At 39.6% G+C, this 12,245-nt stretch overlaps 1 protein-coding gene across 7 annotated transcripts in view; it reads right to left on the reverse strand.

Moving 5' to 3' along the window:
• The window catches only part of ptch1.S (patched 1 S homeolog), a 78,573-nt gene that overhangs the window by 24,082 nt on the left and 42,246 nt on the right, over window positions 1-12,245 (reverse strand). For 6 of the 7 annotated variants that reach the window (XR_001933032.2, XM_018234336.2, XM_018234330.2 and 3 more), the window contains 9 exon segments: window positions 11,049-11,247; window positions 10,330-10,451; window positions 10,030-10,177; window positions 5,770-5,901; window positions 5,439-5,594; window positions 3,610-3,708; window positions 3,240-3,365; window positions 832-950; window positions 228-630 (listed from right to left, as the gene is read on the reverse strand). Coding sequence is in view for 5 of the 7 variants with exons in the window: in XM_018234336.2 (XP_018089825.1) it covers window positions 228-630; window positions 832-950; window positions 3,240-3,365; window positions 3,610-3,708; window positions 5,439-5,594; window positions 5,770-5,901; window positions 10,030-10,177; window positions 10,330-10,451; window positions 11,049-11,247 (1,504 nt within the window). In the remaining 2 variants the exon portion in view is untranslated. 7 annotated transcript variants of the gene reach the window in all.

Consider the following 12,245-nt stretch of genomic DNA (forward strand, 5'->3'; position numbering starts at 1 on the left):
ATCACCTACTTACATTGTACGCTACTTTTAAAGGCAATGCCACCGTGACATTTGTCACTTGCGGTTAGTGCAAGTTTCCCATTGATGACAAAATTACCCAAAGTCTTCTGAAATTAGAATCTGTACATCCCTTTCTTCCACGTCAATGAAAAGGCCTAAAAATCTCTGGTCTATGTTTTATCTTGAATGAGACACGAAAAGACAAGAATAATAACGAAAACACTTACTTTAGTTTTTGGTTTTAACAGGAATGGGGCGTAGTGCTTTTCTGCAAAGGAAGACAATGTCCACTTTGAATCTGGTGTGCACTGCATAGAGCCCCCATGTACAGAGAACTGAGAAATCAGGTCTCTAGTGGAACTGGTGCTCTCTGGAGTCTGACCGCTTACATCCTGAGGGGTTGATGCTGCTGGCTGCACGGATATTTCCGACCGAGGTTGTGCTGTGGTGTAATACAACTGTGTTCGTGGATCATATTCGGTACGAAGCTGGACTGTCGACTGCATTGTGATTTGTGTTTCATGTGCAAAGCTGTGACTGCTGTAGGTTGGGGGCAGGCTGTAGCGTGTATTGTCATTATTGTCTGTATAGGCCTGGGGCTCAATCTGAATCACTCTGCTCACGCAAGGACTAAAGAAAAAAACATATACGTATTTCAATACAGGTGACATTGCATGCGTCTTTCACAAAAAAAAAGCAGTTAAGCACGTAATATATAAAGGTTATTATTCACACTAAATATATTACAGAATTTCACACTACATCCTTTATGTCATTTGGTATAGATTTTCAGTATGTTGCTAGCGAATGTTCCAGGTTAAGTAGATTTACCTGCTGAAGCAACAGAAGATATCAAGTCTGCGGACTTCCCTGCGATAGAGGTCCATGCTAAGTATAGCAGGAAATATCAGCAGGACCATGGCAAAATTAAACACCACAACAACAGCAGCCTGGGATTAGAAAAAAACAACAGCTGTTAGACATATGAACAGTTACACGCAGACAACAAAATCCTCACCAATTTACAGATGAGACAAAAGAAGCTATTTAGGAAATGTCTAGAGACTTGGGGGCAAATCCACTAAAGGATGAAGCGCCTAACGCTAGCGTTAATTCGCTAGCGTAGCGCACTTTCGTTAATTCACAACGGACGCTGACGTAAATTTCGCTAGTGTTACTTCGCACCCTTACGCCTGGCGAATTTGCGCAACGGACATAACTACGCAAATTCACTAAAGTGCGCATTTTTCTGTACGCTACCTTTTACGCCAGACTTCCTTTGCCAGCTCAGACCAGGCGAAGTGCAATTGAGTAGATAGGGATTGCTTCCAAAAAAGTTAAAAAAAATTCTAAGTCCCAAAAAACGCTGGCATTTTTTCTTTTTTTATGGGTGATAGGCTGAAAAAGATCGAAATTTTTTTTGGGGCTACCCTCCTTCCCCCCCCTACATTTCCTCATGGCACCTTAACTATACAGTGGGCACATGTGTAGGGAAAAATAAAAATTTTATTTGCTGTTTTGAAGGTTTCCCAGGCTTGTGTAGTGATGCTACATATACCTCCATTGTAACTTCAATTTGGCGCCGTATGCAAATTAAGCATCGCTAGCGTAACTTCGCTTTGCTTGGCGAATTAATGCCAGCGCAACTTTGCAACCTTCCCCTGAGCGCAACTTCGAGATTTTAGTGAATTTGCGTAGCGCTGGCGAAAATACGCCTGGCGAAGTGCGGCGAAGCGGACGCTAGCGCAACTACGCATCTTAGTGAATGTCCCACTTGGGGTTTATGTCAGATGAGAAGGTTTCTCTGTTGGCAAAGGAATGGCCGAAAGTGACCTTTCCACCTCCCACTGAGTTTAATGTAAACCACCTGTTATTATTAGGCTGAAAATTGTCTGTGGTGATTATTCTACTCAATGGAAAGTATCCGTGCAGTTTCAGGTGCTTCTTCATCGGCAGAAATGCACTGGGGGGGCACACCCTAATTTGATATTGGCTCTAGAGAATTTGTATTTGCAATGCAAGTTATTGTAGCAAAATGGTAGCCCTTGTATAGTCTGTTTTCTACTTGTCCAGACTTGGGCAGGAAATTGCAGTTCACAACAGTAAGAGATAGCTAATTTTATAGTCTTTATTTACATCTGAAAAATATAGTTGGAGTATCACAGGGTGGTGTATTTTGGGCAAAAGAAGCTTTGTGCCACAGCATACAATTTAGTCTGTAACACTTCCCCTCTGTATTGTCATTTTATGCAACAAACACCCAACCAATTAATAAAGAGGATTAGCATCACCAGTGTAAAGAAGGGTTTGGCGCTAAAAAAAATGCTTAAGATGCATTTCCTTTAGACTAGGACAGCACTTTGCATTTGTTACCTGAAAGCCATCTGAATCACGAAAAAGAATAGTTTTGTTTTATGCTAGTCTGAGAAATCAAAGGCTTTATACGCAGAAATGATGTGTGTGGTTCAAAGCGATACACAGATGCTGCATCATGAGAAATGTGTAGAAGTGTAATGAACAAAGCCATCCAGCTGCTGAAGCAAATGATCTGTTGAGATCTGCTAGACTATACAAGTCCTTCCTATTTAGTCCTGTTTAAGGCCTCTGCAAGTTTTCAGTGTTCCAGTGTTTGAAAATCTGGTGGTTACTGCCTGTAACTGATGTCAAAGAAGAATGGGAAGTCTGTTCTAGAGTTACTCAGAGACAAACTAGCAATCCTTCTCAGATGGGGCCCTGCCCAAGGTATGAGTGTTTTTCTTTGCCATTCCTAGCAGACCACACAGGGAGACTGGGTGTGCTTCATAGCTTGAAGTGATGAGGAGACGAGGAGGCCTGTCAGCTACACTCCATATTACAGCTGCCCATCTGCAACTCCCTTCTTTATCTTGCCTCTTTTAGCCCAATACATGACTGCAGCTTTTCCCATTATCTAGTCAGGGAAGGGTTCAGACATATGACTGGGATTGTGCCAAGGGGAAGCGCTGAAAAAATGAACTGCTGGCATTTTCTGTCTTCGTGGACTAATTTATAAAATCATTCATTTTGGCAGCAGAAACATGTATACTGAAAGGATCCTATATCTTCCAACATAACAACGAAACAAAAGTTATGTAAAGCAAACATATATAATATAATTATATAGTATCCACATCCACACCACACTCATCATTTGTGAAAAAAGACTTAGCCAAAGGAGGGTAAAATTGTATTGGAATGAATAGTATTTTGAAAGCACTTACTTGGAGGGAAAATGCCCGCAATGCAGGAATAGGTATCAAGGCAGCCATGAAGAAAGCAGTCACATTGCTAATAGATGTAAGGGCTACGCTTGCTCCTGTGCGCTTTAGACACTCACCAGTCCTGTCCTAGTTAACAATTGTGAAAAAAGATGCAGGGGTGTTCCTAAGTCAGGATTTGTTCACAATAAAGTGACATGCATGCAAACTGAGGTACTCAAGTATCTTAATTCCATTTTTAAGTGTCTGTACAAATTCCTTTAGGCATCCATCAAGTTAAATGTAAAAATAAATGCAAATGAAAAATTTCCTTCTAAAAAAATATCTGAGCAAAGAATTTTTTTCACTCTGTTCTGTTAAGCCTGTTAATTACCTCAAATGGAATTCTTTTATTCTGCCCGGTTTCACTAAAAGCATGTGCCAAAAGGAAGACATCATCTACACCAACCCCAAGAGCGAGAAAAGGCAAAACCTGTGGGGAACAAAGCAACCAGTCAGCAATCATTACAGACATAGCCTTTCTGTGCACACTGGGAAACGCTCTGAACAAGGTCTCTGCTAATGCTTCTGCAGTGACACAAGGGTAAAATAAGGTCACCTAAACTAAACGGATTTATAATCAATCACCTCTCATAAAACTACATATTTAAATGATTAAATAGACACAGCTCTGTAGTGTTTTCAGCCAATTTACAATACGATTTATTCTACTGAATACAAATTCTTAAGCTGGTCATACTTTTATGGATCTGCTCCGTTGTCAAGGTCACCAAACGAATGGAACGTTACCCGGTTATGCTCACTATGAGATGGGCAATATCGCACTGATCAGATGGTTTGACCCAAAGCCCAAATAGTCGAATCACAATGATAGGAACGCAGGCCACTAGGGTCGAGAGTGACATCAATGAGCTGGCACAGTCCTTATCTTGACAGAATTGTTTGGGTTTGATTGATGGCCCAAGCATTTTGCTTATACATGAATAATTTAGAGAAACGGTGATTTCATCTACAATTGTCTCCTAATTAAACTTCAAACTTGGTATCCAGTGGTGTCTAGGAAGGAAAACAGATAATAGACACTGTCTAAATCCCACCTCTAAATCTTCTTCAGTTTGGGCACCCCAGTCAAGTACTGCTATGGACTACTCTGGGGGGCAGCACCGCAGTTTGGTAACCTCTGATTTACAACCCTCTGCATCTGAAAAGGTCTGCCTCAAATGCACATGCAGACATACATATGTGCTTACTACAGCATAAAAAATGAAATAATAATAACAATAATAAATAATTTTAAACTGTGTTAAAGGACAAGGAAAGTGTAAAATAGAATAAGGCTAGAAATGCTGTATTTTGTATACTAAACATAAGAATGAACTTACTGCACCACAAGCCTAATCAAACAAATGATTTATGCTTTCAAAGATGGCCACAGGGGGCTGTCATCTTGTAACTTTGTTAAACATCTTTGCCTGACCCTGACCCTGCACATGCTCAGTGTGGTCTGGGCTGCTTAGGGATCATCATAAACAAAGCTGCTTGAATTCTGCATGGCTGGTAAGTAAGGTGGGGGCTCCCCCTGCTGTTCATAAGTATGATTGTTTCCCTGCTCAGCAGTTAGGGACCATCTGACAATTCCTATCCACAGCAGTAAATGGAGAATTTTCACTGCACACAATCAGGTTTCTTATAAAACCGGTACACATTTTTTAATTAAAGTATATTAGAGATAGGGTTCTTTTTCATTAAAGAAAGTAAAAATGGGATTTTATTTTTTTGCCTTTCCTTGTCCTTTAATGATATAAATATACTGATGGATGCCTTTGTATATACAAAAAAAAGTCAGCTGTTTTTAGGCGATGTTGAAAACTCCAAACACATGAACATTATAAACACTCATTATTCACCAATAGCGTCTTGGATACATAAAAATTTGGTATGCAATATTAGAAAATGACAGTTAAATATGGTGCAGTATAAATGTAAAACTGAATAATGAGAAGAGCTCTACATATGTTTCTATACTTATACATGAAGCATTGGCACAAAACTAAAATACCATCTTGCTAACCATCAAAGCAAGGAACTTGCTCAAAGTCAATAAAAATATCACAAATGCTAAAGCCAAAATATTTAAACGATATCAGCCTCCAAATTGTGTAGAACCTTTTATATATATATTTAGTACAATGGAGTTAATACCTGAGTTGTTGCTGCATTAAAGGAAATTCCAATCAATGAACATAGACCCAATCCAGCAGCCACTGAAAGCGCAACCAGCAAGACTCCTGCTAGCCCCACGGCACCCTGGGACTTGGCACAGTCCCACCTCAGCATGGTTAAACAGGCATAGGCAAGCTGCAAATGGAACACATGGAAAGAAAGCATATCACTTTAAGATGCCCCTTTACCCCCAAACTTTTGCAAATGATTAAGGAAGGGTTACTGTTTAACATGCATGATCCAGCTATAAGCTGGTAGGGTGCCATGCCTTCATGTCCTAGCAGAAAATGTGTTAGTGGGCTTGACTCACCATCAGCAGATAGCCACTTGCAACTCTGATAACGCTCACATCTGAGAATGACTTGAGAATATCATCCAGTGTAGTTGTAGTAAAAGGGAGAACTTTCTGTGAGGAGTTTTGTGGGACACTTTGGTGTACAACCTTCCAATAAAAAAAGTAAAACAGCTAAATTTAAGGGAAATTACTGTTAATTAAAATAAAAATGTAAATAAATAATTACAGTACACGTCACAAAACATTGATTGTATTCAATACAACGAACCCCTGTACCATATGCCATATGGCGAGACTCACCATTCAAGTCAGCTATTAAACATTTTAATACCATTGGCAATTATTCAATTGTGGGGTATGTTCTATTCCTGCTAAATCAGCTCTACCACTACTTGCTTTATGCAACTCACAATTCAAGTCATCTGTTAAGCATTTTAATAATATTGTCAATTATTCAATTGTGGGGTATGTTCTATTGCTATTAAGTTTATATAGCAACTTTCCAACTTGCTTGACTGAAGGGTTGGTATGTCCATTTTATTGCCACATCTGGCTCAGTCCTATTAATTGCTTAATTACTGATGTTCTGTTCTGATAACCAGGACTAAGAGAGTCTTGTGTCTTTATCTTATCTTATTTAATCAACTGCCCACCCTCCCCCCATGTTTCCCCTTGCTGTATATCAGAGCACTCACTTAAAGGGGAACTAAAGCTTAACTAAAGAAGTAGGCCAGAAATGTTGTACATTATGTTTTGTGCTTCTGTACCAGCCCAAGGCAACCACAGCCCTTTAGCAGTAAACATCTGTGTCTCCGAAGATGCCCCAGTAGTTCCCCATCTTCTTTTCTGCTGATTCACTACACATGCTCTGTGCTGCTGTCATTTACTGATCTTAAGGACCAACTCACAATATACAGTACACATAGAATAGAAATGTCACAATATAAGGCTGATTAGTAATTAATACAGATAATTACTACATGGCAGCACAGAAACCAGTGCAATTAGCATCAGAATCTAATATATCAGTCCTGTAGCATCAGCTTATATTAGAGACAAACCTAATTTTCTGCTTGATAATTTGTGACGACCCCTAAGTTTAGCTTCTCAAGAGCTGCTCAGAGCCCACTGAGCATGTGAGTGTCACAGACACTTTCCAAGATGGTGAACCCCTGTGACAAGTTAGAAGTCCTGGGTCAATCTTTCTGCGTGTAGCAGTCATATATAGTCCTCCTGGTCCCTACTCTACTGCTTGGCTTCCATAACTTCTCTCCAGTGAGACACCTGCTCTAATTCCAGATTACTTTAATATTCCCATGGACAACTCTGCTTCTCCTGCCACCTCCAAACTCCTCTTGCTAACAACTTAATTTGGTCTTTCTCAGTGGATCGACTCTCCTACTCACCTAGAGGGTCATGCTCTTGATCTTATATTCTGATACTCGTGCCCACCTTCCAACCTTATTAACTCTCGCTTCCCCCTATCCGAACATCACCTACTTTCCTTTCAGAACCTGCACTATCTCAAACATCTCTCCACCCAACTATGCAGAAGCACATTTGATCCACAACAATTATCAACAGTAGCAGCACAGCCAATCTCTCATTTTAACAACCTTTCCTGTCCAAATAGGAAAGCTTCTCTCTACAACAATGCTCCCTCAACAGCTCTTGACTCCCTTGCTCATACCACCGTCACAATCGACCAGCTAAACCACAAGCCTGGCACACTAGTTTAACTTGGTACCTCAAAAGATGTAGATCAGCTGAACGACAATGGAGAAAGTCACAAACTGATCCTGACTTCATCCACTTCAAGTTCATGCTCTCCTGCTATAATCAAGCTCTATCAATAGCTAGAACAGTACTTCTCTTCTTTAATCTCCTCTATCCTCTAAAACGCAATGACTGTTCGCCACATTTAACTCACTACTATGCCCCCCTCTGCACCCTTCACCCATTAATGTAACTACCCAAGATCTTGCTAATTTCTTTAAAGAGAACATCAATCTCATTAGATCAGCATACCGTCTGACAACAATCTCAGATTATTTTGCAGTACACTCACATACACTTTCACCCACGCAACACTAGATGAAGTTAGCAAACTTGGCCTGCTCAAACCCCACAACCTGCTCCCCTGACCCAATACCCACTCTCTCCTGCAATAACCCACCTATTTAACCTTTCATTCACTACTAGTACTTTCCCATCTTTATACAAACAAGCACTAATGACTGCTATCCTCAAAAAAACCTTTCCTTAATCCCAGCTCTCCCGCCAACTATCGTCCAGTTTCCCTTCACATCCAAATTACTGTAAAGGCTTGTTTACAAACACTTGGTCCAGCATCTCACGCTCAACTCCTTTCTCGACCCCCTGCAATCTGGTTTCTGCACACTCAACTAAAACAGCACTCGACAAAGTAACGAATGATCTTCTCCTGGCAAAATCTAAAGATCACTATTCCATCCTCATCCTTCTAGCCATTGCCACTCTTGACCACCCACTCCTCCTAGACATTCTAAACTCAAGCTGGCATTTGTGATACTGCTCTTCATGGTTTACATCTTCTTTCTGATCGTTCTTTTAAAGTTGCCTTCTCGAACTCTACTTCTACCATGTTCCCTCACGCTGTTGGAGTTCCTCAAGGCTCTGTATGAGGCCCTCTGCTCACAGTTATCAAGTCTCTTATCTCCCGCCTTGATTACTGCAACCTATGTATACCAACAAGTTGTCTTTTCACAACTCCAATCTGTTCTAAATGCTGTTGCTAGAGGCATTTATCTATCTTACCACTCAACATCTGCTGCTCCCATATGCATCTCTTCCCTGGCTCCCAATGTCCTCTAGAATTAAATTCAAAAACTCATACTTACATTCAAGGCCCTTAACAAAGAAGCTCCTCCCTATATCTCATCTCTAATCTCAAATTATACTCCATACAACCTTAGCTCTGCTTCTGACTTTCGTCTCTCTTCCACTCTCATAACTTCATCCCATTTTCATCTACAAGACTTCTCTGTAGCTTCTGCCATTCTCTGGAACTCTCTGCCTTGAGCAGTCAGACTGTCTCCTTCCTTCCAAACCTTTAAACACTCCTTAAAAACCCACCGGTTTATGAAAACTTATTCAATGTATCATTAATCACAAATTTGTTTCCAAAATCCTTATGTCTCACATGTACCCAAACCTTTAGTTGTTATAAACTCTTGCGAGCTGGGCCCTCTAATCCTCTCTTACTCTGTAAACCCTGTAAAGTGTAGCTTCTGCTTGCATGCAGGTATATAGAGGTCAGTCTGAAAAATGCAAAAGCAGGCATTTTTGGCCTGACCACTCTCGTGTGCCTGCACACAAGCAGAAGCTGTAATTTTCAGTGAAGATCAATGGAGCTGGGGACACAAGTACCATTAATGAAAGTGTTTTAGTCGCAACCCACTGTAGGAAGAAAAAGTGCAAGTTGCCCACTGCATCTGTGGATGTAAAAACAACTATGCAAATAACTGTCATTGGATTTTACATCCCTCAAACATACTGAGGCCACTAGGAGTTGTAATTCACAAATCTGGACAGTTGTGAATTTGACAGGCTGGGATATTTTCAGACATTTATTTGCTGGCAATTTAGATTTCAAGACACAAGTTGTGCTTTGGACAAGGAGTTAACCGCATGGTATCACTTCAGAACGCTAAAAAGATACAGAGCCTTCAGTTACTGCTGTGTGCAACTCGGCAGCGCCATTACACAAGATATCACCTCATAGAGGTGAAAGAATTTTAGGCAGTGCCTTTGTTTTAATTGGTAGGCTGGTTTTCAGAGGTCACATGCAACTCAGAAGAGGTCAGTGCCTGGGAAACAAAGGCCAGAAAATGTCACATGACCTCACCAATGGGACTGCAGCTGTAAACAGATTCTTTGGCTCACTAATGTGTTCCAGACACCTTCCCTCACAAGTCACACTTGTATTTTTTTTCCAGCTCTGGTATCCTTTCCTTACATCAAATAGTAAGAAACATTACTGCGGTTGATGATTTCAAAAGGTTTAAAAGGAAGACTGCATGCTTTTAAATGACTAAATCCTTCCTCTCCATTTCTCTTACATTTTACTACAGGGTTGCTGCAGTTTTTTCTTTTCAGAACTATGCCCATTCCTTTCTTTAAAACTCCCCCAAACTCCCAAATATGGCTTTGTTTAGGAAACGTCTACTCCATAGTAGAACTCCTATGCAAACAAATCATTCATAGTATAATCAACTTCTTCCAGAGCTGCTCTACCTGAACATAGGTCCTCTGCCAGGCCTCCAAGATTGCAGCTGCTTTGTCTTCATTCCAATTCATGTGGGAAACTACTTCATGACCCTTGAAGTGCTCATACATTTGTTTGGGGGTCATCAGTTGAAACATGGTCTGCAAAGCCAGGGCACTAAAAGAATCAGGGAAAGTATAAGTTGAAAAATGTCAGAATTTCATATTAAATTATCATTGGGAACATAATTGTCTTCATGAATTGCATATTTATAAATTATAAGTTAAAAAAATAATATAAAAATAAAATAATTACAGACAGCCCCTTACCTGACAATTTGACCACTAGCATTCTTCACCGTGCCACCAATGATCAGTTCCTCTTGCCAGTGCATATATTTTTTTGACAGTCCATAGCATCCACCACTTAGAATAAGGGATACGTCTACAGGCTAAAATAAGGATTAAGAATTAAAATAACAAATAAATAAATAAAATACTTCCCCAACCTCCCAGTATTATAAATTCCAACTTGAACAGTGTCATTTTGGTCAGTTTTCAAGTTATGTTGTACTGATAAGAAGGTATAAGAAGACACAGTTGAAAGCATAGCCTGTAGAGTATTACTTCCATTCATAGCTACATTTCTACTTACGAATGGAAGCTGCCATGCTACTGCCAGACAGGGTTTCAAACACCAGCTGTGCTCATTATTTTTATAGCACAGCTTGTGTTTGAAATGTCAGGGGGTTTTTTTTCAATAAATTTAGATTTTTCGCAAGTATGGGACCTGTTATACAGAATACTTAGGACTTGAGGTTTTTCAGATAACGCATCTTACCAAAATTTAGATTTAGATTTTTTGCAAGTATTCCCATTGAGTGTGGTATTGGTACTTTATGTATATTAGATGTAACCTCAGAGTTATACAGAAATACAGAATTTTTAATTGGTTGTATTTAGAAAGTTTCTTATTTCACTATGCTGAAGCTTATATTAAATTTTCATTTTCGCGATAGTTCCCCCATTTAAAAAAAAATAGAACTCACTTTGGTTGAATTTTTGTTGGGTGCAGTGTATGGACAATTCTTATCCGATGGGTTCAAACAAGGTCTGTCCATATAACCGTGGCCTACTTCTGCCTTGTTTATCATTTCCTCCCAGATGTCTATATGAAGTTTTCCTTTCTTTAACTCTTCCAGCAACTCCAAAGGGTCAAAGTTTGTCCATTGCAAAATGTCTTTACCTCTAAATAAAAAGACCACATAAGATTTCATTATAAACATTTTTACCAATGGTAGCCTTAATAAAGTTAGGTAAATTACACCCTAAAATACAAATGTCAACTTTAGAATAACAGTGTCACTGCTACCACAGGCAGTAGCAGGCAACAACCTTAACATGTGGCAACAACTTCATTAGAGAATTTTTGATCTACAATAGTAGGCTACAGATACACCATGATAAATCCCATTGCAGTCTCTGGGTAGTGACACACACTGCTTCCTGATATTTCATAATCAAAAGAAGCAATAAGTAGAATGTTTTATGTGGGTCATCAGGTATAGGACAAGCACATTTCATTTTCCTATTGGAGAATCAAAAAATGTTTTTGGATTTTTCTGTTCAAGCCGTTCTGTATTAGCCCAACCAGGCTTATCTCATTATAAGAAATCTCCCAGTTAGAAACAAATACTTAATTACTCCATCCAGGACTGTAAATTGTAGGCCACATTACTGCAATTCCTTTAACATACACAAGCCACAGAGGACAGGAACAATAACTCAGACACTAACTCTTGCATAATTACTCGAAAACTTGTGCACATGCCAGCCACAAAAAACAATTAACTCTTTGTAGGAGAACTAAGAAATTCAAAGTTGCTCAACTGTATGAATCCAAGATGGAAAATAAAATTTAATTTGTTTGCTAAATAAAAGCATCTTTATCAAAGATGAAAGGGTCTTTGTTGTTTGTGCCGTGAAAGCTTTGGATGAACATTTTCATTCTAGAAAAGTTCCCAGGAGAGGACAATGAAAGGAATGCTCATGGGTCCTAAAATGGAATTATAAACCCAAAAGCAGCCTATCAGCCTTACAAAAGGAAAAGACCCCAGCGTTTTTGGGACTTAGAAAAAAATGTAAATTTTTTTGAAGCAATCCTATCTACTCTATTTCACTTCGCCTGGTCTGAGGTGGCGAAGGCAAGCCTGGTGCAAGAGGTAATGTTCAGTAAAATCGGAAGT

The sequence above is a fragment of the Xenopus laevis genome, chromosome 1S (assembly GCF_017654675.1).
Source record: "Xenopus laevis strain J_2021 chromosome 1S, Xenopus_laevis_v10.1, whole genome shotgun sequence".
NCBI lineage: Eukaryota > Metazoa > Chordata > Amphibia > Anura > Pipidae > Xenopus > Xenopus laevis.